The following is a 24,752-nucleotide window of genomic DNA, read 5'->3' on the forward strand; positions in this document are numbered from 1 at the left end:
TCTACACACTGTAGATTTGTGTGCTGAAGATGAGCTGTATGTGCATTTCTGATATTCACTGTATGGCTCACTCAGTCCTTTTTTCTCATTAAGCATTAGCAGCCCAAACAAGCTTGATGTGTGTTTCAGACTGCAATACTAAATTCTGTTCAGAAAAAATGTGGATTTCCTTCACAGGCTAAATTTGATTGTATCTAATACATAATGGCAACTTTGCTAGGTGTTCTCCCTCAGCAGTCTATGAGGATATGTGTAGAACTGTTAGCCTCAGCAGGGGTTAATATATAGAGATGACTAGGTGTGAGTATAGGCACTTGTCTTCATGCCTGGGGAAAATTATTCTCAGAGGTGTGGTAAAGCTGCTTATTTCTGCCTGTGGAAGCTTGGAAGAATGTTGTAAGCACTTGTTTTACGTTACACCTGTTGGTGGAGCTAAAATTCTGTATCCGCTGGGTTTCTTCCTCGTTTCGAGGTCATTGAATCTTGCCTTCATTTTTTTGTGTTATGGGAGCCAAACACTTCAAAACAATTCATAGAATTAATGTCTTCATTTGGCTTGAGATTGAAACTTAGTTTTGTTTTTTAATTAACTTGTAAATAGAAAAAAAAAAGGCTATCAAATGGGATGTTTTTATAGACTGTTTAGACTTTTCTGTTTCTGATTGCTCTGAACAGCCACTCTGGATGTTACTTTAGAGCTACTAAATTAAATGGAAGTAATTAAGATTTTAATGCTGAAATAATGCATAATAGTAGTTATAAAACAAAGCTTGACCATTTTTGATACTGAAGAAGAAATTGTGTTGTTGCAGCAGTTTTGTTCACTACACTTAATGGTAAAATATCATCCACCTGCTAACAGCTCCACAGCCTTTACTTCCTACTTTGAAGAGGCTTGTGCTTACCATGTATGAAGTGCAAAATAATGTAAGCCTTTCTCACATGTACTTGGAAATGAGAAAGAGCAAAACAAGATGCATACACAAATGATATTTTGGGGATTGCTTAATAGAGTGTTATTTTTTTATTTTTGAAACCAATCAAAATTTTGCAAAAAAATATTTTTCTAGTTTGATAAAGAGTGGCAATTATTACTATAGAAAGTATTATTAGTAAGAATTATTATAAATTGCTGTAGTTTGCCAGGAAAAATTCTATAATAGAATTGACATAATTAAAGCTAGTTAAGGAGAGAATCTAAAATAAGTGGTAAGGTCTTAAAAGAGAATGTTAACATGTAATTTCTTTTAAACAACAGCTGAAGTTTGGGATAAGGAATTTGACCCTGTCATGGTGATACTTCGAACAGTTTACCGCAGAGATGTGCAGTCTGCAATGGACAGATACACTGCATTGTAAGTTGGATCATTTTTAGAAATGCAACATCATGCTCTTGCTCATTCCACAACAATTTTTTTTTTCACTGCCTGGTAATGCTAATCACTTTATCAGTGTTTTCAAGCCCCAGATTTGTTCTTGAGTAAATAGTCTATAAAATTACATGCAGTATCAGAGTTTTGGTTGTCTTAGTCTGTTACTCTTCCATAAATGTTTAAAAATACACCAGAAGGGCTACAGACAAAGTAGTGAATGTCATCACAGATAAAATACTTAACCAAATATATTGTTTAAAAATCATTTACAACTTACTTGAAGTAGTCTTATCTGTTTTTATTTAGTTTACTCTTTGGTACACAAAGCAAAGTTTATCTATAGCAATGGCAGGTTTCTACATTATTGCAGTGTTTAACAGTGATTTCAACATTTAACATTTGTTTCAACAGCTTAAAGCAAAGTGGCAAATTCCCTGGAAACCCATGGCCTCCTTACAAGAAGAGAACACCACTACACCCAAGTTACAGAGGTCTCGTAAAGCTTTTGCACTGTAAAACTCTGCACATTGTGCTCTTCACACTTCTTTACAAGGTACAGTCATAATTTGCATTAAATGCATTGGTTCACTTCCACATTTTTACAGAAGTTCTTAGAAGCATGATTTTTTTAAAGTTTACTTGGAGTAATCAGGTTCCATTTTATATAATATTTTTGGTTTTGCTTTTGTTTTATTTTTCAAGTCTAGTACATGTTTTTTCCTACCACTTTGGTTATTTCATAAATGATTGTTTCATATAAACATACGCTAAGTCAGTACCCAAGTGGCTGAAAGATCCTGTTCTACTTTGAGGAGCTGTATTAACCATCAGAGTTGCCATTCAGATTGTTCTTCCATGATGGTTTCAGGAAGCACAGTGGCGAGAATGATGTTCCTCTGGCTCCTGTTGCAGAATTTTAAGGCATCAGCAGTGACTGTTAAAAAATACACAACTCTAATGGCTTTAAATCTTCAGTGTCAAATAAGTCTCATAACTGCAGTTGTTTCTAGCATCATTTCCCAAATACATTCTGGCTCTTGATAATGTTATAACAACTGCTTTTCAGGGTTAATTGGTGCCTTTAAGTTATGTTTGGTTTTATTTTTGATAGTTTGCTGCTGTCTTCAAGAGAAGCACATCCTTTTTGAAGAGTCCATTCATCAGAAAATGGACTTTGAGTCTGTACTTAGAAAGTGTTCTCAAAGCAGTGTGCTCCAGAGGCAGATGAGGGACTATAAAAATTGCTTTGAGTAGCTTTTTTCCTGGGCAGACTTTTCCTTTTGTGCTCTTCTAAGGGCTCCCATCTTACCTAAAACTCATATTCTGTTTCACTGTTAAATTTCTATTGAATAGAAAATATCTGTTAGTACTACAGGAAGGCTGGTGAAGGAAGGGAGAGCTTGGGACCACAGAGAAGATCAAATAATGTTTTGACACGGAGCAGAAATGGAGACTCTAGGGAAGGAATGCATCATCTTTTACTGTCTTGCTTGGGTGTCTTTGGCCACTTTTTCTCTTAATCCATTAAGAACCTTCAAGGGCTTAAATCTTGAGAATCTTAGCCATTACTGGGTTGCTGTTTTAGCTGGAATACTGAATACTTTCCCACCGGATTTGTGGATGGTGGAAAATACAGTGGTTGATTTTTTAGGTTGGCTTAAATAATGCCCACTCTCTTTGTGAAATTTTGCCAATTCATGACAGCCTTTATTATATCTCTTGGCTTTTGGGACTTCCTGTGGAAGAGCAGTAAACTATATTTGGTGATGTTACTTTTCAGAAGTGTTGGTCAATATGACTTTTGATTCCAACTGCTACAATTACACGTGCTCTTAGTATTAACGGAATACCGAGTCCTCTTTTTAATTAAATAACCTCTATCATCTCAGATTTGTTGATTAAATCAGCTCCTCAATCAATTCTTAGAAGAACTATTGTAAAACAATATTATTTTTAAGAACTTTGTCTCTCTGATATTTCTAATGGCTTTATTTACGTAGAAAATTCATCCATTTAAAACATAGTCATATTTAAAACTTTACTAGGCTACACTCTAAAAACATTAATTTGTGTAGTAGCCTGTCTACAATGAAATTTTAAACGTATTTTCTCACCCACTTGGTAACTTGCATTTATTTGCCATTTTCTTTCCTTTAGTTCAGAGTATTCTCAAGAGGATAGTTGTCCTGGTTTTTAATTTTAGCAGTACTGGTTCGTCCTCTCAATGCATTGGAAGTTGTTTTAGAAGAAAGATATGGGCATTTATTAATTTAAAGATAAGTTTTTTTATTATTTGTAACTAAAAAAGATTATGTGAAGGTGGTTATGAACTAAATTGATGTTAACCTTTGTGGTAGTCCCAGTTAACCAGCATCACTGATAGGACTAGGACCTCGTGAGGCCTTTGGTGATTGATCACTTGAAAAGGGGAGGGAAGGCTGAGAGCAGCTTTTTGCATGTAATTGACAGTATGGTGTCTATGCAGCTGTACCTGTCACTCTGGTGTTGAAGTAAATTGCAGCTTGAACTAGTAATAGCTTTAAGGTACAAATTTGTTTGACTGGAAAGACATAAAATCAAATTTTGCTTTTGTGGTGATGATCAAAGGTTAGGTTTTTTCTAAATCTCAAAATAATTTTTAATCAAATTTCAAACAAACAAAAAAAAATCCACAAGAACTGAAGAGTCCAAAATGTATTATCCAAAACACCTTTTCTTAAGTTTAGATGCACTGAAGCCTTAATCTTCTATGATGTGTCTCTTTTCCTACCTAGATATTAATGGATCATCAGAACTTATCAGAGCATGTGCTTTGCATGGTTTTATATTTGATTGAGCTGGGGTTGGAAAATTCTCCTGAACAAGAATCAGATGAAGAGGTAAGAATAAATGCCGTAATTTTCTTAAAAATACAAAGGTATTTTTTAATGATTCAGTATTGTTTAAAATTAGTTTTTACCATAGTAGTTAGAATAAAGCATCTTTATTAACTTATATGGGGAACAACTAATAAAAGCATACTGTTGTGAGGAAGACTATGGTATCTTGTTATGTTTTTCAGCATTTTCTGTGTATGTCTGACAGCACAGATTGATTAGATCTTTACCACTGTGTAAGTTAGTACTAGAAACTGTGCAAAAAAATTTAAATCATTAAGGCTAAAAATCTCTAATTTTTCACCTGAAACCCTTATAACTGAACATTTTATTGCTACAGATCTGTATCTTCAAAAATCTGTGAATAAGTCAGAATTTTAATTCTACTTTTAATGATATTTAAATATAAAGAGCCATTATTTTTGTGATTCCAGATTCCCTTCTATTACCATTGTTTTCTATCTGATCAGCACTGCTTTTTGACTCAAGAATTTGCCACATTTTTTTCCAGAGATTGTCTTCTGTATAGTTCTGATTTTTTATATTAGTTTTTTATCTGATCAGCACTGCCTTTTGACTTAAGAATTTGCCACATTTTTTCCAGAGATTGTCTTCTGTATAGTTCTGATTTTTTATATTAATCTTTGATTGTACAGCTTAGGATTCCTCTCCAGAGTTCCTTTTACTTCTGCCAGCTAGCACCAATGGCTGCATTTGATTATATTCAAATAAAATACTTAGACCTATGTATTTATCATCCCTGTGATCCTCATGGGACTCACATCAGTTATCAAAATTTTTAAAAGGCATATTAGCTTTGTTGAGGTACATAAAGTTCAACATGTTGTTCCTGTCTCACGGAGATATTGTGGCCTCTGTAATACAGTTACAAAAGCAGTACCAGTTATTTAATATGAGAAATTTAATAAGAGAAAGTATATCACAATTTTCTTAATGGTTTTAGGAATCTGCAGGTGGACAAGAGCGTTGCCATGATAGTTGGTTTCCAGGTAGTAATTTGGTTTCTAACATGCGTCACTTCATTAACTATGTCCGAGTGAGAGTACCAGAAACTGCTCCTGAGGTGAAGAGAGAACCACCTGCAAGTACAAGTTCTGATGGTTTAGCTTCATCACAAGTAAGTAGATACAAATACCAGATTCTCTAGGTTAGTTTAAGTCATTGCCTATGTTGGCATTTTTGTTAGTTTTTTTTACTGTTTTTATTAATTCCTTAGGATATTTTTTCCTTCAGTTATTTTTCCTATATCTACTGATAGCAGAAATAGAAGTTATTTCCAATGATGCCTCCTTCCAAATGATGTATTTAATGACTTTTTTTGTCCTCAATCTACCAGAGTTCAAGGCGGAAGAGCCTCCAGAGAGAGGTAGATCTGTGTGCAGTTTGTTCTCCTAAGCGATTAACTAGCAACATGCTTTAATTGTGCTCACCTTAACGTTCAGTGGAACCTTCTAATTTTCCTAAATTTCCTTTTAATTAATATTGCAAGGGCTCGTGCTTTTTTCATGTTCTCTATGGTAATTTTAGGTGGTAGACTTTGAAGCAATAAAACGCCTTTACATTTTTAATATGTATTTGGAAATAAAAGCTTCCTATCAAATATAAAATGCCATTGATACTGGCTGCTTGAGCTTTGTGTTTAGGCCTGTTTGATCTTGCCAAGATACTACTAACATTAAATAATGTAGAATAGTCTTAGCTTTCTTGAGTCTAGGTAAGTTTACCCTTATATTGAAAGTGTTTTTGAAATTATTAATAGCCATTTGTTGTTGTGGTTGTGAAAACAAAGGAATATGGAAATGGTGGGATCCTGAAAGATTTATAGGCAGTAGATGATACAATCCCCGTGTCAGTGTTGCTTTTGTATCTATTGTATGCAGCACTTGAGATTACTGTGTGCCAAATGTAGCAAAATACAGTGGATAGTTCTTTTGCATGTTCATGTCAGAAAAATAGACAAAATCTAAAGTAGGGAGATGGCATGAAATAGATTAAAACATAAAGAAGGTAGGTGAGATGATAGTCAAAATTCCATTTTTATATTTGATATCTCTTAATTGCTCAGCCTTCTGAGGAGGAGAGGGTAAGATGTTAGTGTGCTGAATTTCATGTTCAAAACCTTGAAGAAACACCTTTCTGGAGTGGATTTGGTATATGTATCCTTAATTTGATACTGCAAGCAAGAGTAGTGTAAGATAGATCTAAATGGGCTCTGTCATTAATGTAACTGCACTCATGCTCACATGCCCTGGATAGCAAGTTCTGCTGGCAAACAGGGGTGTGTGGCTTCTGGATCTTACCTAATAAATCCAGATAAAATGCACAATGTTCATGGGATGTGTGGGCTCACCCGTATTCACCTGTGTGATCTAATGAGTTACATTGTGCAACAGTGCTCAGGCATTTAAATGATATAAAGATACTGAAATTATAACTATTCTAGAAAAACCAAGGAAATATTACCCGGATAACACAATTGTTAAGTTAGACTAGAGTAAAATCAGTTGTTAGTGTTTCAGTATGGATTTTCCTTTGGTACTTGGCTTTTTATGCAGTTGTGTATAACAGACTCTTATAAAAATACAATATGCAGGTTTAGAATTTTGCTATCCTAATTTTCATTAGCTTTTGGGAGTGGAGAAGAATCTTAAGTTTCATGGTTTTCTTCCTAGCTTCAAATATTTTCTGTAGTTTTAGAAATGTGTGTTGTTTAAATTTGTATTTTTGCAAATTAATAATGTAATTTTTTTTTCCCAAGAACTCAGGGACAGCTCAAGTGTTCAGTTTGGTCGCAGAACGGAGAAAGAAATTTCAGGAGATCATCAATCGGAACACCAGCGAGGCAAATCAGGTGGTTCGGCCCAAAACATCAATGAAATGGTCAGCACCTGGTGCAACTCCACAGTTAACCACAGCCATTCTAGAAGTCAAGGAAAGCATACTGTCTTTGCTGATTAAATTGCATCACAAACTCTCAGGAAAACAAAACTCTTACTATCCCCCATGGCTGGATGATGTGGATGTTTTAATCCACCCGGAAATTCCGAGATACGCTCACGGAGATGGAATGACAGCAGTAGAAAGAATTTTACTGAAAGCTGCTGTACAGAGCAGATTGAATAAACGTATAATTGAAGAGATATGCAGGAAGGTGACGCCTCCTGTACCACCAAAAAAGATTAGTTCTGCGGAGAAGAAAACTTTGGATAAAGAAGAAAGGTAACCGTAATAACAAGACAAAGGAGCAGTAGAAGGACAGTGTGTGCTGTGCATCTATTGATTGATCTTTAGGGTTTTGTATGAATTACATACTAAAAGAATAAGTCTTAATTCTACAGTTCTCTTTATCTGATTTGAATATCCATGATTTACATGGGTAATGAGGAAGAATCTCTACTTTGCTATTTTAAATCTTTAAATTAGAAAATTTTAATAATTATTTAAAGTGGTATACATGCTCACACTTTGTTTTATAAAACTCATACATACAAAGATGTAGAATTAAGATTGTGTTAGCTTTTGTGGCTTAACCTGAAGACTTTTTTAGAGAAAATCTCAGTGGGGAAGAATGAGGTCTTGAGAGTTGGTAGGAGAAGGAGAATGTCTGGAGGCTATGAGAGACAGAGATTGACAATTGGGGGATGGCAGACTCAGCTGCAAAGAAGAGTTGGCTGGAGTGGGAACTGACTGACACTTGGCTGGTGCAAAAGGCTGGAACATAGGATTTGAAGGGAGTGGACAGTGCATAGTGTTAGAAGGTTAGAGTATACAAAGTAGGGAATTCAGGTCAGAGTACTTACCACAGTAGTTGAAGTAGAGAGCACAGGCTGGAGTGGACAAGAAGACAATTGAGTACTTGTTTGTCCAGTATTTTGAAGGGTTTCTGTAACCAGAATATGTAGCTACGGTTCTAGAAATTTAAGTAGAAAAGTGCAGTACTCTGACTCAGTTGGTTTCTGGATTACTTTTATTTTTCTGCTATTTTATTTGTTTGAAAATAAATTTTTCATTAAAATCTCTCCAAGGCCTTCACTGTGCTGGAAAATAACACATAAGAATATGGCAAATAGATTTAACATATTTGTATGTTATGTACTTTACAAAGTAAAATTATTTTTGTCTTGCTAGTGTTTATTTAATAGTTTAATTTTCAGTATTGATTGTAATAGAGAGAAATAGTCAAGGTTTAGCATGTAAAATTGCTAATCAGAAAGAGCCAGAATGAATAGCTGCTTTAGATAAACGACAGCTACATCTTGGGTACCTAATCATGAATGTGGAACTCAATAGTGCTAGATTTATGTACAGGGAAAGTAGGGGCATGGATGAAACAAGTAACTTTTCATGTTGTAAAGGGTAAGGTTATTCAGTTCCCTCTGTAAAAGGATGTGATATTTTCAAGGATCTGTGGGAGGCCCACGAAGTTTTCAGTTAAGTTTGGGGGCTAAAGCAATGATAAAAATGAATGTTTCCCATTTTTTGTTGTTCTGAGTGATTATTATCTTCTTATCAAATTTATAATGGTATCGGTTGACCCATGAAGTTTATTGAAGGACAGTATGATAACTGAAATGACTAAACCCATAGAGTGACAATGTTCATAAAGCCAGACTTCAGTTTTTACTGTTTCAGTTGTTTTAATTTTCCCCCCAATTCCAGTTTTGTGTCAGTGAAGACTGAGCAGACTGTGAACGTTAAGTAATCACCTTTTTTAGCTTCAACATATAATGGCATCACTCAGGCAATGGATTGTTGCCATAGAAACTGAGATACAGGACTAGAAGCAAGCTTAGCTGCTTGCAGTATTTTTTCAATTGCAGTGTCATATTCCCATGGGCCATCATGGAAAATTACTGAGCTGTACTGAATCTGTCAGAGTTTGTTTATGTCTTCGTATTAAATGCATCTATTTACAGTCACTCTGCTTTTAGTTGAGGTGTTGAGAAATTTCCAGGGAGAAATAAATAAAATCAAGTCTAATGAATGTTCTGGTCTGATCCTCAGAATAATGAATCTTAGTGATGTAAATAGAAGTTATTTTGAGAAATGGTGACTATAAAATGTAACAGACAAAGGGCAGAGATATTTGGGTCTTTCAGGTGCCTTTAAGAAAACAAATCAGAAGCTTTGACTTACAATCACCTCAGGATGACAGGTTGTGCTATGTGAGCTGTTTTGGGCCTGTGCATGCCAGTTCCTGTGCCAGGACACTGATAATCACACAGTGCTTGAGACTTTAGAGGACTCCCCCATCATGGAATCAGACACCAAGTGATGTTCTTAAAGCCCATGTTAGTTATCTGGATCATCTCTGAGCAGTGGAAAAAATGCATTGTAAATGCTGATGCACAGAATTTGTAGCTATGATAGAACTTCTGTAGCTGCACTGGGGAGGTGCTTTGTAAACCCCCTCAGCTGAGGATGTTTTCTGTGTGCTGAGCAGCTGTGGTACAGGGCTTTTGTTTGGTTTTCTCACTTCCACTCTCCCATTTCCTCTGTTTATAAACTCATGTCAAAGTAAGGAAAATTAATGTCTATTTTCTTTATCATTTTTCACCCATCAATATTCCTCTAGCCAATGCAGTATATATTTATATAGGGAGTTATAAAACTGGTCATACAGCCTTGTACAGGTCACTGAAACAGTTTAAATAGATGGATAGACAAGAGTAAGTCTCTGGTGTTTTCCATTTATAAATCCAGAGCTGTGACAAACAATGAGGAAAAGTTAGTGAAGTCAGCTTGGCCTCAGGGAGATGAGGGCTTTAATCTGGATGCAATCTCATGGTGCTTTAAATCCCAGAATAAAAGTTGTTGGTGGCCAGTATTTTGGGTGGAAGTGGGGGAGAAGGAACCACTGTGAGGAGGCTTTGCTGGAAAAGAAATTATTCATAATTGTTTCCCATGCCATCAAGCTTGATATCAAGCAGGAGTGAAGTAGACTTTTTATTATTATTGTTATTAACTTGCAAAAGTTGATTTCTCACAGAAGTACTCGTTTTTGTACAAATGACATTGCTCTCTGGTTTTCTTCTCATGTGTAACAGATAAAAAAGTTTCAAGATTAAGGTATTGAGTTCTTTTTCTTGCAATGTTATGGCCTAATCTGTTAAAAGATCTTGTGGTGAACACCTTTGAAGGGTGTTTAAGGACAGGATTTTGTTCTGTCTTTTCAGACTCAAAAGAAAGTAACATTTAATTTCTTAAAAACTCTGCTTCAGAAAAGCAAAAGACTCCTTTTTTAGGCTTGGTAATTATTCCTTTATATCAACCTTAATTTGGAATTATACTGTTTTAAGGTGGTAATTGTAATCAGCTTGACATTTCAAGGGTTTTTTTGCTCCATTATATAAGTTTATTTTTTCTTCTTCCCCCTTCTTTCACATAGACGACAGAAGGCTAGAGAAAGGCAACAGAAACTGTTGGCTGAATTTGCCTCGAGGCAGAAAAGCTTCATGGAAACTGCCATGGATGTTGGTAAGTTTTTGTGCGGTTGTCTGCTTGTTTTTATGTCTTTTCCCACATGTTAATATTAAGGCTTCTACTCAGTTTAAAAAACAAAGACACACACATAAAAACCCCAACCATCTAACCAAAGAGGAAGCTCTCCCATCAGATTCTACTTTTGTATCCACTTGTTTACACTTCTTAGGGAGCTTAACTTTGTTTATAGGACAGATATTACTGAATACATAATTGCTAAAGAATAGATTAAATTTGTAGGACATAAATTTATTCCTAGTTTTTGTTAATATACAGTATATGAAATGATTAAATGTGTAATATGTTTTAAAGTATTTCTCTTTAATATAAAATCGTCCCCAAATTAGCTTGTATTTTTAAGATTGTATTTTTCTTTAATCTGTAATAACAAAATTTAAGATTATTTCTCCATAGAGCCTCCAAGATTAATATGGTGAAAATTTTAGCTTTTAAATGTGTTTATGGATCTAAGGAAAACATAATTTTTAGATCACCTCAGTTGCTATAAGTGATAACATAATCTACTTCAAATACTGTCCTTACACACAATCAAGCCTTGTTTTTCTTGAGGGTGAGTTCTTCCAGATTCTCCTGTGTAGAAGTGCATAATCCTGATTAGTTTCTGTTCAGGTGAGGAATGGAAAATATTTTTGTCATTTGGGTCACTTCATAGAAAATTATCATTTCTGAAAGATAAGAAAAAGCTGGAATCTTCTCCCACCTTCCATCAAGTATCATCTACTGTGAAGTTTTGATTTGAGTTTAAGCATTGGTTAGAAACACTTTGACAAGTGTATTTGCTGAAAACATCTGTCTTTTGAAATTGCTAAATTCCCTTTATTTCATAGGTTGCTGAGAAGATGTATTCATTTATATTTATAAAGGTTTTGGATACCTTAGCAATCTTGAATGGGGCTCTGAGCAACCTGCTCTAGTGGAAGATATCCCTGCCCACAGCAGGAGGGTTGGGATTTTATGATCTTTAAGATCCTGTCCAACCAGACTTGCTGAGATTCCATGAAATTAATCACTCTATATATGATGTTGTTTGGATGGTGTGCAATACTCTAATTTTCATCTGTGAACTTTCTATTGTAAATCAACCTCACTAAATGGCAGCTATTTGTTGAAGTAAGGAAGAAGGCAAGAAGAACCTTGAAGTTCTCCTTATTAAAGTTCAAGTTTTTATATGGTCATGGCTAATTGAAAGTAACTGGGAAACTTCTATTCTTCAGTCACTTATATTTCGAATTTTTCATATTGCAACTTTGAAATTGATGGGGTTTATATATGAAATCGGATATATGTCTGGATCTAGATCTATATATATATATATATATGCATGTAGATGTACCTGTCAATGGCTATATAGCTATATTTGCATATATACATAAATGTGCATAAATACTTGCATGCATAGATTTTATAAGCTATGTTTTAAGATAACTGCTTTGATTTGTGGATGAATCATGGTAGCTAAATCATTAAGTTACACAGCATTTATTTTTGTGTAGGACTGTGAATACTTAGCTTTTAGTTAATTCATATTAAATTCTCAGGTAGGCAGACCCGGGCCTTTATTTTTATGATTGTGCGTTAAAAAGTTCTTGGGCATGCAACATTTAAATCACTTGCTTCTTGGTATTTAAAGAATTAGTAACTTCAGATGCCTCAATGTAAAATGCAGTGTTTATTGTCACTTACACCAGATCATGCACAGCATTAGATAGAATCAACTTAAACTACATTTTCATAAAGTTAATTCTTCATAAAGATATTTGGCAACAACTTATTAGAATTCCAGGCATTGTGTTAACTAATGATTACTTTGCCTTTTCACTAACTGTTTTCAGTGTCTTCTACGTTGTCATTCCATTTTCTGGCTTGTTATGAAAATACACTGAAGTAGTACTATAGTCCAGTACTAGCTTTTATGTTCTGACTGGCATTAAAACAGCTCTCAGAAAGTAAGTTCATATACCATTAGAGTGTGCGGGGTTTGTTTAAAAATCTAGATTCATTTTTGCCAGGAATATTTTCTTCAGTTTGTTGAATCTAAGTGGTTTGTTTAGCTGTGAATTCAATCTCTATATGATACAGAAAATTAGTGAAAATGTTGCAGAAACTATTGTTACTCTAATTTTAAAGCACAAAACACAGTAAGAATTTTGAAACTAGTCTTTCTTGAGTGATTCAATTTAAAACTACTCTTATGTAATTCATAGGTTTACCCTGAATCAAAGCATAACAGTGCTGAAATAGCTGCTTGAAAGTTAAAAAATCGTTTTGTACTAAGATCAGTAGGAGTTCACTCCCCTCTCACATAAAGTCTCTTAGCTGTTACTTTTCTTATATATTGAAGCCCGTTAGTAGGTTTATGTCTTAATTTTGTTCACTTGGTGTAACAGTAATAGTTTCAAAAATGCAGGGGTGGTGAGGCTTAGCTCCTGTATTCTGTGACTGTTTCAGTTGTTGTCATTTGGGCAATTTTATATTATTATCACTGGTAAAATGTGAGAAGTGTTGTAATTGGTTTGGGGTATAGCACTTAAAAACTACATAATACCTTTCTATTGACAGTGCAGAAGATTGGAAATACTCAGAAAATAAATGTGCCTAGGAAGAGATAGGAATAATGGAGAATAACCAAAGCTTAAAGGTTATTTTATTATAAACCCATATAACTCTTAGTTTATAAAGTCATATATAAAGTGTTTAATAAAGTGCACAGACGCACTGTTAATCCCCTGAGGTATTCCTCTTTGATTGTTGGGATGCTGCAATGAAACATGGCTTAAAAGGAAGTTACCTAATTACATGTTAATTATTCAATATTAAATGTGTCTCATTTTACTGGCAGAATTTATTTATTTGAATTGGCATACACAAATTAATCTGAGATTCTGAAAATAAAGGTTGGCATTTTCTTTCACATAGTTACTGTAGGAAAAAATTCCAATTTTGTAGCACTTTCCATTTGTGCCCCCTTTTACTTTCTATTTATATTCTGTGACATCTGCAGAACTGCATTGCCATTCAAGCTTGCCTGGAAGTAATTAGGTGAAATTTAGAAACAGTTATGGTAATGAACTAGGCTAGAACAGCATCCACTGTGCTGTTTTTAGCAGTTTGACTGCAGGATAAACAAAAAAAGGAGAAAAATAAACCAAGAAAAGTGTTTTAAGAACAGCAGACAGAGCTCTTTATGTGTCTGAGGGACTGTCCAGAGAGTCAAAAGTGTGGTGTTGGTTTCAGCTCCCGAGGTCTTCCTGCTCCTGGTTATAGCTCCTGGTTACAGCTCCTCTGAGCTGTTCACAAGCACTGCCCCAGGGTGAGACCATGGTTTATCTTGTGGTGTGGAACTCTGTGCAAGAACTTCGTAACCTTCAGAAGGGACTTGATAAGAACAAAATTAAACCACTCAGTTCTAGGTTGGTAGTAATCTTTAACAAATTACAGTTATATTTGTAAAGCTCTGTCTGTCTGAATTTTATAAAAACATAATATGATCTGTTCCAGGCAAGCTGCTGAAATACTTATTGTAATTGGTAAATGAAAATTGGTAAATTGGTGAGGTTTTTAATTATAAATGCTAAGATTAATTTCTTCAATAGTTTTCTATCACATCTCTGAAGTGGCCGGTGTAATTTTTAAACTTTTGTAATGCATCCTCATAAGTATGCAGGTGATCTTTTATATCTTTCTTACAATGTGTGTCTTAGCAGGATGCCATTTTGTCCTTCACGAAACATTCCTTAGTTAGGCTTAAAAAGAAGCCCAGAGTCTTAATGCAAGGTGACATATATTTCCTAACACTCAATCTTCTGAACCCAGATAGAAAAATAAATTAGGTACTGATCTCTTGAGAATGTATATGCTGGGTCAGGGCAAAGAATATTAGCATACTAATAGTTGCTTTGATACCAAGGGGCCTCTTTGACACAATGTGTGCAGCAGGACAAATGTTGACTACAGTCAGTGGAGATTGTGAACTATATTGGCTGTGTTTACAAAGCCCTTTTGGTTTGGGGCTTTGCTGGGTAGAGGAAATAACAGAATGTATCATTAGCTCTGGAGAGTAGAAATGAAATTAAGTTCAGGTAGCAATGCATTCTGCAGTACATCAGTGTGCTAGTTTTCAGCAGATTGATCAGTAATTTGTTAGGAGGTAGGAACTGCTAGGTTTTTGTAATTTTGTGTCTCTACTTCTATTGGTACAAAACTAACCAAAGAGCTAAATATTTAACGTTTAAAAGACTCCTGGGAGCTACAAGGTTTGGCGCTTCTCTGGATTTCTGTCACAGTTTAAATTTGTCCATCCTCATTCAGTATTTTAAGGTTCATATTTATTCAGATTTTTTAAATAATTCCCAAGGACAAAGAAAAGTTCCAGAACCCACTGAAAGGAGATGAGACAAATCTCATGGCAGAAACTTGGTGAACTGATAGCAGTACCGTATGTCTTACCTTGTATTTTTCACTGACTCCTTCTTTACACACTGCCATCATTAGGACAAGTCTGTAAAACCAGTTAGGTTAAATCCTTGGAGCTAGTTTGAGTAATTGGGGTTTATCAGAGTCCATTCAAAAGAAGAGAGGGGTTTTGTTTGGTTACAGTTTTTCTGGTATGCCTACTTATTTGAGATTTTATTTGCTTGCCAATATCCCTTTGTTTTCTTTTACTAGCTCAGGTGCAAATTACTTTATTAGGAAGCCTTCCTTGGTGCTAGTAGCTTACTTTCCTTGAAAATTTATTGTTTGCCAGAATAGCCTAGCTACATCCACATCTAAGTAGTTGTGAAGGAAGCATGCACTTTATCATTGAGTTCTAAAATTAAATTAACCTGATTTTTATGTCCCTGTTCCTCGTAGGCAATAAAAATATAAATTGCATGTATTGAACTGATTTTAAACACCTTTTAAATCCCAAGTTCTGGGGTTTTTTTCATTCAAGTTAAAACATAGGCAATTTGTGATGAATTAATGGTATTTTGTAAATGAAATATTGACAGATTTTTGATTACTTCCATTGAATTGCTCTAAATCAGATTGATACATTGTATTCTCTTTCTACACTTCTGAAAAATACTGAATGGTTGCATATTTTCTGTTGTATTGACAATATTTTAGAAAAGGAGGGAAAAGCGAACTGAAACTAGTGCTTGTCATTTCTTGCATTTGATACAAAGGTGTACATGATCATACATTACACAATTATGAGGGGATATTAAATGTAAAAAATTGCATTTAGTGTTTACTTCCTCCCTTCTCTGCTACCATTTGCTTCTAAGTTTCCTGGATGTTTTAGACATTTGCAGTTGATGCATTGTGCTTTTTATTTCATCGTACGTCTGGCTGCCACTAGATGGTGATAGACATGTGTACAATATTAACAACTGCACGTCAGTGAAGATCAGGGCTCATTTTCATATGACCCTCAATAATTGACTAGGAAATCAGTACTTACTAGAACAGTGTAATTTTGATTCAGCCCTGTGAGCAAGAGCATTGCATGGAGCTTTTTTTAGCAAAGAAATATTCTGCCTGGCACCCAACATGCCTCTCCTTATGGCAGCAGTCTCCTGTGCCAAATTTGTAGTAGATTTTCAGAAGACAGCAGTTCTCCTAAAAGCAATTCTGCATGAGGACTGTTGCTGTACTCAAGGTTTTTGGATTCTCTATTCAGTACCTCAGCCTGCTTAATTGCAGGGATAAAGGGTATGGTTGAAGTTAGGGAGGAAGTGTTTTCCTTTAGAAAAATTTTATTTTAGGAAAGACGCAAAGAACCGACATATTCTACGTCAGGAGGCTTGACTGTATGGGTTTCTGAGCAGCCAGGAGTGGATCATTTAGTCCTAAGGTGCTTTTCTTTCAAATCAATAAAGCTAGGAAAGATGCAAAGAACCCACATATTCTAGGTCAAGAGGCTGACTGTATGGGTTTCTGAGCAGCCAGAAGTGGATCATTTAGTCCTAAGGTGCTTTTCTTTCAAATCAATAAAGAATTCTTCACTGTCATCGTAACGTAACATAAAATGGCTTGTCCTGAAATCAGCACCACCAACTGCCATGTGATGGAAGATGTGTGAAGTGCAGTGGCTTTGATACTTCAGAGCTGGACCTTAGCCTTGATCGTTTCTGTGCACCTAGGAAGGAGCAAGGTGGAACATGAAGAAAACAGGTGGTCATTTTTCCTTCAAATGGTTGTTTCAGTCAGCTAATCGGGTTTTACTAGAGACTCATATTGTTGCCCTTCATCTCTCTATGTTCAAAGTTTTCAGTATATCTAATGAGATAGAAGTTAGATCTCTGTTTTACAGAAGTTTTTAAGAGATCAACTTTTATATGAAGCTCAAATTAAACCTTTAATTCCACAGGGAGTAATTTTGCCTATTGAAAAAACATACATTCATTTTGTAGGTGTCTTTCTTGGAAGCAGAAAGGTTCGTTTCAAGCAACTGACAATGTTTTAGTTGTAGATAAACTAGAGAAATTATTTTGTACTTTTTTCATCACTACGTCAATGCAGACAGATTGGACATCCTTCCATGGAAATCCTCAATTGGATTTCTTTACTTCTGTTTAACATAAATTCTCTTATTTGTTTTTAGAATCACCAGATGCTGACATTGCCATGGAGGTAGCTACATCCGAACAGCATGTTTCTGAGGCAATATATGACTGTGTTATTTGTGGACAAAGTGGCCCTTCTACTGAAGACAGACCTACAGGGCTAGTTGTACTATTACAGGCATCCTCAGGTATGGCTGTGTGGCTTGTAGGAAAAGCAGTGTTTCTGCAGCTTTTAGCGTGTGTGCGTAAATCCTGTTGTGTCTTGTGAAGTCTGGAAGCACAGGGTTTTCTGTGTTTTTTATGGGTGGTCCTCTATGAGACACATAAGGAGCTTTTTAAAAGTTTGGAGAAAGAACAAATAGTTTAATTCCCTCCTACTTTCTATTAGCTTTTGCAAATGCAGCAGTGCATTACGGACCTGCAGGAAAATCAGTAGTGGAGGGAAAAGAAAATTAAACAGCCATCAGTGTATCTGCATGTAAATACAAATGTTAGTGGGTATAGGTGTTTGTGTGTATATATATATAAAATGTACAAGTGCAAAAGAACTCTCAGTATTTAGATTATTTAGTAAGTTTTTACTTTTTACCATCAACAAAGCACATTACAGTTACAAACCAAAATTGCCTGATTGTTTGTTACCCGTGGCATCATGTGTTGCTGCTTCCCTTCTCGCAGTGTTGGGGCAGTGCCGCAACAGCAGCGAGCCGAGGAGACTCCCCACTACTGAAGAGGAGCAGATCTACCCCTGGGATACGTGTGCGGCGCTGCACGACGTGAGGCTGACAACGCTGCAGCGGTACTTCAAAGATGTAAGGATGTCATGTGAGCTAGACTAGCACTTAAGAAAAATTTGTTTGTAAAAAGTTAAATGAAATTGCTATTTAGTGAATGCTTTTACATGTTGCAGTCATTCTGAAGTGTTTACATTTGATAGGTTTTTTATTTTTAAATAGTTTCTGTCTTTCTCCCATTATGTTTTTGGCAATAGGGGTCTAGTATATCTACAGGCTACACAGTCATTAAACATCCACACAAATACTCTCTAGAAGGTCTTTCACAATCCAGTGTGACCACACAATTGAAATTTGGGTTCACTGTCTAAGCAAACACCTGTTCTCTTGTAGCCATTCAGAAAACCCAGTCAAGGAATTACTCTTAATCAGGCAAAAGTATTTTGGAAGGGCAAAGTGGAAAGAGTTGTTTTAATCTGTAACAGACTTCTGAGCCACTACAGAGAAGGGGAGTATGAGTAGATGGGAAGAAGAAACCAATAGAATGCATCCTCTTCTACTGAATACTCAACTCTGCACAACATCTGAATTCAATTTTACATTAATTGATAGTAAATGTCTGCTTTGCAGTTCTGTTAGCTGTTCTGAACAGTTCTACACTACTTCACAAAGCCAAGTTACAGCTTTTCACATTTAATTTTGAGAACCAATTTTTCTTGCTTAGCAGGACATATTCAATTGTAGACCTTTGTGGAAGGGCTGCCTGTCACTTCCCTTGCTAGTGTCTAAAACAGCTATGTAAGATAATACACAGCTGTTCTGAGAAATCATTTTTGGGGAAAATAATATGGAACCTGTGATGCTAAATTATCTTCTATAGAATAGTCCTCGGTGAGATGCCAGCTTTTCAGTGTATCTAACTAAATAATGAGCCTTTAGAAGCTTAAAGATTGTTTTTAAAGTAGGAAAACTGGCAATTTTTATTCTAACATATTTGCTAGCTTTTTCATAATGACATCCACAGATAATTAAGATTTACCAACTGCAGCCAGCAGGAGAAAGTCTTTCTTATTTTATGGCCTGAGAGGCTTACAGCACATTATAATTTACAGGTGGAGGCATGGTAAACAGGAACATGCCCCATAGCTAAAATTTGTGATTTTGTTTTGATTTCCTGCTCATATGCAGGGGAAAAAAAAAAGGTACTAGGACATCTTTAGAAAATGCAAGTATCAGAGTTGTTCATGGTACTCTGATTTTGCATCATACATTAAGACTGTTTTAGGGTTGGTCCACACTAAAAATTATTTTCCAATTCTGGCAGCCATAAATCTTTGTCTGTGCTTTAAATGTATAACCAGAATGTACATTTCAGTCTGTGTATGAAATTTTTGAGAAATGGAAATTTAATACTTAGACTGACTATAGTTGCATATTCTGCGAGAGAATTTTCTAGAATTCTTTATAAATTTGCCAGAGGTGATTGTTTCTTCAGGTCATTATTTTCTGAAAAAAATACCAGTGGGGTAACTTTTTAGGACTTGTGGGCTGTAAGTGCAGTCTTCCAATAAGGCCAATGTTTTCAAAACAAACTTACTATACAACTGAGTTCTCAAAACAACTATTTGTTCTCTTCTCCAATTATGATGAGTTATATATGATGCTGTTCAACAACTCATTAAAACCCCTAAATGTTTACACTGAATTTTAATAACAGATTGTGGTTTAACTATATAACTATGGTATTGTTATTTTGGTTATCTACTAAACTGAATGAAATGTCTTGGAACAGTATATTGCCCTTGTAAATGGGATCACTTCTGCTATTGGAACAGCTGTTGGAGTTAGAGCCACCTTCATGCAGTAATACAAGAGATTCCTTAAAGAAGTTGTTATCTTAAGTGACAAGAACTGCAGAAGTTTAACTATTGCAAAGAATAGCATAATAGCTGCTGTGTCAGTCAGCATAAATGAACATTTTTTATAAGATATTTTTTATTTCCTCAGGATATCTTTCATTGGGTAGCATGCAAGTAGAAATCCTATCTATCTGGCAAATCTTGAAGTTTTAGTAAATACTTCTACAGCTTTATGTATAATGGTTGTTGTTTTTTCTTACTGTTGTTGCTTTGATTTAGAGTTCCTGCCTACAAGCAGTGTCAATAGGCTGGGAAGGAGGTGTTTATGTACAAACCTGTGGTCACACTTTACACATAGATTGTCACAAATCTTACATGGAATCCTTACGGGTAAGTGAAACTGAGGGTCATAGTTGTTTATTTGGATCTGAACTGCTTTTACTGAAATCAATTGGATTTATGCTGTTCAAATCAGATCAATCCAATGTTTTGTATGCCTGTACAAAAGTTTCATTATGTTTTGAGAACTTAATAACTTAATCTCTTATTGCATCTAGACATTATTAACAAAAGTACTTTGTTTTCTGTTATTCTGATATATCTGAAAAAATCTTGTGCAAAATTAACCAGCACAAAAAAATAAAGACTAAGTGATGACTTCTTTTTTCATATGAACTAGCATTTTTCTTCAAGATTACTTTACAGGATATTTCTTCAGGTTTTGGGTTTGTGGTTTTTTTTGGTGGGGTTTTGTTTGTTTGGGGGAGGGGGATGGTTGGTGGATGAGGGTGTTTGTAGTTTTTGTTAGTTGGTTTTTCTGGTTTAGGATTTTTTTGGTAATTTTTGTTGATTTCTTTTCATTTTGAGAAACTGTGAGCAATTCCTTGTATTTTTAGTATCAGCATTGCTCCTACTGTGTAAAGCTTAACCTCTAAAGAAACTAGAAGGTGTGCAACCTTTCTTGGATCCCATGATGAATTCTTTTCTGTATTCATTTAAATTTGTTTGCAGCAGTAATTGTATCATCAAGATAAATATAAAATATAATAAAAAACACGTAAAGTAATGTAGCAGCAAAATCTGGACTTTCATGGTAGAGTCTCCCTTTACAGAATTTTGGAAAAGTGATTTTTTGCATCATATAAATTCTAAAGTAAATTTTCTGGTGGATTCTCTATTAAAGTTGAAACAAACTTTTATTCCACGCAATTGAATTCTTGAAGATTCTAGATTATTTAAGTGAACTTCTTATCCTAGCATGTTTTCCTAGTACATAGATGAGTGCATAATAAATTTGACTATTTACTACCATTTTTAGGACTGAAATAATTTATATAGACCTGTGTTGATCTGGATAAAACATTTATTTTTACATAATACAGTTAGATGTCAACATGGCAAGCCATGGAGGCAACTCATGAAGTTGAAGCAAGGTTTCTTGCCAGTTAACAGGAGTACTGAGGACACATCCTCACTTTCCAAATGTGTACTTCTGTGCCCATTCTTTCATCCTTCATGTAATACAAGAAATAATCAGGGTTCTTTTCATGCTGCCTGCCAATGGCTACTTGATTAGGTTTTCTTTTAGCCTGTACTTGGAGTCTCAAACTTTATGGGAATTGTCAGAAAGAAGCAACACACATGAAATGTTGGAAATACTCCATTGAAGTCTTTCTGCTTTATTCTGGGGATATTGTTGACAATGGAGAGTGCTTAAAAATCAGGAAAATTAATTGAGTTGGAGGATTGTAAGACATCTTTAGTAGCTAAGACCTTTGTCAGTAAAATGGATAACTATTCTAATTATTTTTTCTTTACAGTTTTAGGTTTTAGACTTAGTTTTTTCTGCTACACACCTGAAATATCAAGCTAAAAAACAATAATCGTTCACAAATTTCAGCTCCATCTTTTTTATTTCTTTTAGAATGACCAAGTCCTCCAGGGTTTTTCAGTGGACAAAGGAGAATTTACCTGTCCCCTGTGTAGGCAGTTTGCCAACAGTGTTCTTCCTTGTTATCCTGGAAACAACATGGAAAGAAGCGTTTGGCAAAGTCACAGTAACAAGTGTATGCAAGATCTTGTGCAAGAGGTGGAAGACCTTCAAGAACAGCTGGGAACTTTCCCAGTAAGCATCAGTGTAAGGCAGAAAGATCCTTGTTAATTTGCCTCTACCTTTCAGTTTTTACATTATATTGCATTTGTGATATCTTAGAATCCTGGCAACCTCGGAAAGTTCCTTTACTTCTGATACTGAAGGCAACATACTATTGTTTTCTTATCAAGAAACTTGGAGCATTTACTGCATTACCTACTAAAAATAAACAGTTGAAAGCTGTGACATTAATATAATGTCATTGAAAGCTGTGACATGTCATTAATATAATTTTTTATTGAGTAAATTTTCAGTTTTCTCTGTAGTAATTTGCATAGAATGAAGTCATGTAATATAAAATATAATTACAATTTTCATGCAATGAAAAAGCAGCAATAGTCTTGTAACAGGAAGCTATTTAAACAATGTCTCTAAAGAGCTTTTAAGATATTGGACTATTAATTTTACAGAAATAGCCATTTGCAGATGCTCATGTGTTACAAAGCTTCATGAGGTCCTCTGAATGACAGCATAAATTATATTAATTTTGTTACCTTCAAGTCTTGATGGAGATGCTTTGTCGTTCTGCGTTCCTGTATAGTGCAAATATACTTTAAAATAGCACAAGCACTGAGATTCTTAAACTTAGGAGATGGACAAACCAGTTATGTTTTCATATTCAGAACAAATCAGAATAACTTTCCAAAATATCCTGACACTTCTGTGAGACAGAATACTGACTTTTCATGCATATTTTTTCATAACCTGCAAACGTGTTTTACAGATATGAAAGTGCTACGCTTTACAATCAGCTACTGCATTTCTTCAGGTAAAATTAACTAATCTTCTTTTGTGTCTTTGTTCATAGTCTGAAACCAACCTCAGTAAAGAAATGGAATCTGTAATGAAAGATATAAAAAGTACCACACAGAAGAAGTATACAGATTATAGTAAGACTCCTGGATCACCTGACAATGATTTCCTGTTTATGTATTCTGTAGCCAGGTGGGTATGTTTTTCTTTTTATATTTTTTCTTTTGTATTTCTCACTAATTGTATTAGTCACTAGATAGCTTTCTTCTTTTAAAAAAAAAGCATTTAAAAATATTTCATCCTCTCCGAAAAGGACTTTTTGCATACTCAGTACATCAAGGTTACATTTTCTGATTTTCATATACAGGCATTATGCAAGATGAAAACATGTGTCTTTCAGTTCATTTTTACTATGTGTCGCAGTGGCACAAAACCCAGAGAACATTGTCATATGCTTATTTAGTCTTCTTAATTCAAGGTTTTGCTTTCCATAAATCAAAATTTTATATTGCATTTCTTATTTGGCTTTCCTTTCCCAAATTGTCAAATCTACTTTATCTGTCTTCTACAGAATGAGACTTTTTCTGTATCACAGCCATATTGCTAGTTTTTTAAATCACAAGGTGTTTTTTATCTCTCTGCCACACATTAGTTTTATTTACTTAAAAGAAGATCACAGAAGGAGCTTTCTTATTACATCAGTAACCAGGAATTTCTCTTTACATAGTCTTTAGACTTCTAAAAACTGTCAAAACCAGCAGCATTTTTTTGGCGATGTTTGATTGCAGTTTTAGAGCTGTCAGTGTCACATATGCTTTCCAAGAAAATCAGCCCCTCCTTCTTTACCATTCATGTTAAGGTAGTCTGAATGGTTAATCCATTCAGAGTTGCTGTAATACCAGGTTTTCCCATAAGAACTTGATATACTCACTAAGCAAATAATTTTCTAAAGTCTGACTTACTGAGGCCTGCAGGGAAGGTGCTGACTGCAGAGAAACTGCAAGCATAGAAGTGATGCCACTGAGTAGCATTTTTTTACTGCAGTTTCATAAACTCTCATGGCTGAGTGTCTTCAGTATATAAGCAGTGGAAATATTCAAGGCTTGGCTCAGCAGGACTCAGAGGTTCCATTCATCAGGACTCTCTAAGGTTTCGCTTTTCACAGGAGGTTAGACCATCTAATCTCTAGAATTCTCCTCCCACTCAGATTATTGTATTATTCTATTAAGAGAAATACTGTCTGTATTCTTTCAGAGTATTTTAACTGATAGAGAAGAGCTATGAAATTGTATACATAGCAAGCTAAAGGATTATTCTGTATTTTTAAGTTATATATGCTAGATGAGGATAAGTAGTGTTGGGATTTTTAGCAATTACGTGTTTGATCAATACAGTTAAATACTGTTCCAAAAATTCAAAGGACTCAAAATTAATATTTCATGTATCAAAGTATGATTGCTTGCAACCGTAACTTGACATGCCATTTAAGATACAAAAATGGTGTTAAAATACATTTCTGGGTGCAATGTTATATAACTTTTAAAATGCTAGCTAAACATATTTTAAATGTATCTGTGTATTACTTTTATATTTACACACAGAGCTCAAGATTTATTTTCAAAGAGTTTAAAATACCTCAAACCAGAACAGCATTTCATTGCTGCTTGCACTGCTGGAGAGAGAAATCGTGGCTGACCACTAAGATTAGGATATGTCACTTGTACTCCTTGTGACCTCTTCCTGTTAGGGTTAGACTTGTGTCACCAATTTTCCATTTATTCATGTTTGAGAAATTTCAGGTGTTGGATCCAGCCTTCTGTATTGTTACTACAACTCATAAGATCACCTATGAGGGAACCTGGCAGATCAGCTTCAAGGTGGTTAACTTGTCTTGCTTTTCAGTGCAGCAATGCAGATTTACATGCTTCT

The 24,752-nt window shown here is 35.0% G+C and overlaps 1 protein-coding gene across 4 annotated transcripts in view; it reads left to right on the forward strand.

Moving 5' to 3' along the window:
- UBR3 (ubiquitin protein ligase E3 component n-recognin 3) overlaps positions 1-24,752 on the forward strand; it is a 104,125-nt gene that overhangs the window by 40,860 nt on the left and 38,513 nt on the right. The window contains exons 19-30 of one of the 4 annotated variants that reach the window (XM_041403192.1): positions 1,259-1,355; positions 1,785-1,926; positions 4,148-4,252; positions 5,214-5,387; positions 5,607-5,636; positions 7,029-7,489; positions 10,659-10,747; positions 17,364-17,513; positions 18,004-18,137; positions 20,198-20,308; positions 21,843-22,055; positions 22,879-23,015. In XM_041403192.1, the coding sequence (XP_041259126.1) occupies positions 1,259-1,355; positions 1,785-1,926; positions 4,148-4,252; positions 5,214-5,387; positions 5,607-5,636; positions 7,029-7,489; positions 10,659-10,747; positions 17,364-17,513; positions 18,004-18,137; positions 20,198-20,308; positions 21,843-22,055; positions 22,879-23,015 (1,843 nt within the window). The remainder of the gene's footprint in view (positions 1-1,258; positions 1,356-1,784; positions 1,927-4,147; positions 4,253-5,213; positions 5,388-5,606; positions 5,637-7,028; positions 7,490-10,658; positions 10,748-17,363; positions 17,514-18,003; positions 18,138-20,197; positions 20,309-21,842; positions 22,056-22,878; positions 23,016-24,752) is intronic. The other 3 variants (XM_041403194.1, XM_041403195.1, XM_041403196.1) reach the window with 3 other exon arrangements.

Source organism: Onychostruthus taczanowskii, unplaced genomic scaffold, assembly GCF_017590055.1.
Source record: "Onychostruthus taczanowskii isolate IOZ18803 unplaced genomic scaffold, ASM1759005v1 scaffold20, whole genome shotgun sequence".
Lineage (NCBI taxonomy): Eukaryota > Metazoa > Chordata > Aves > Passeriformes > Passeridae > Onychostruthus > Onychostruthus taczanowskii.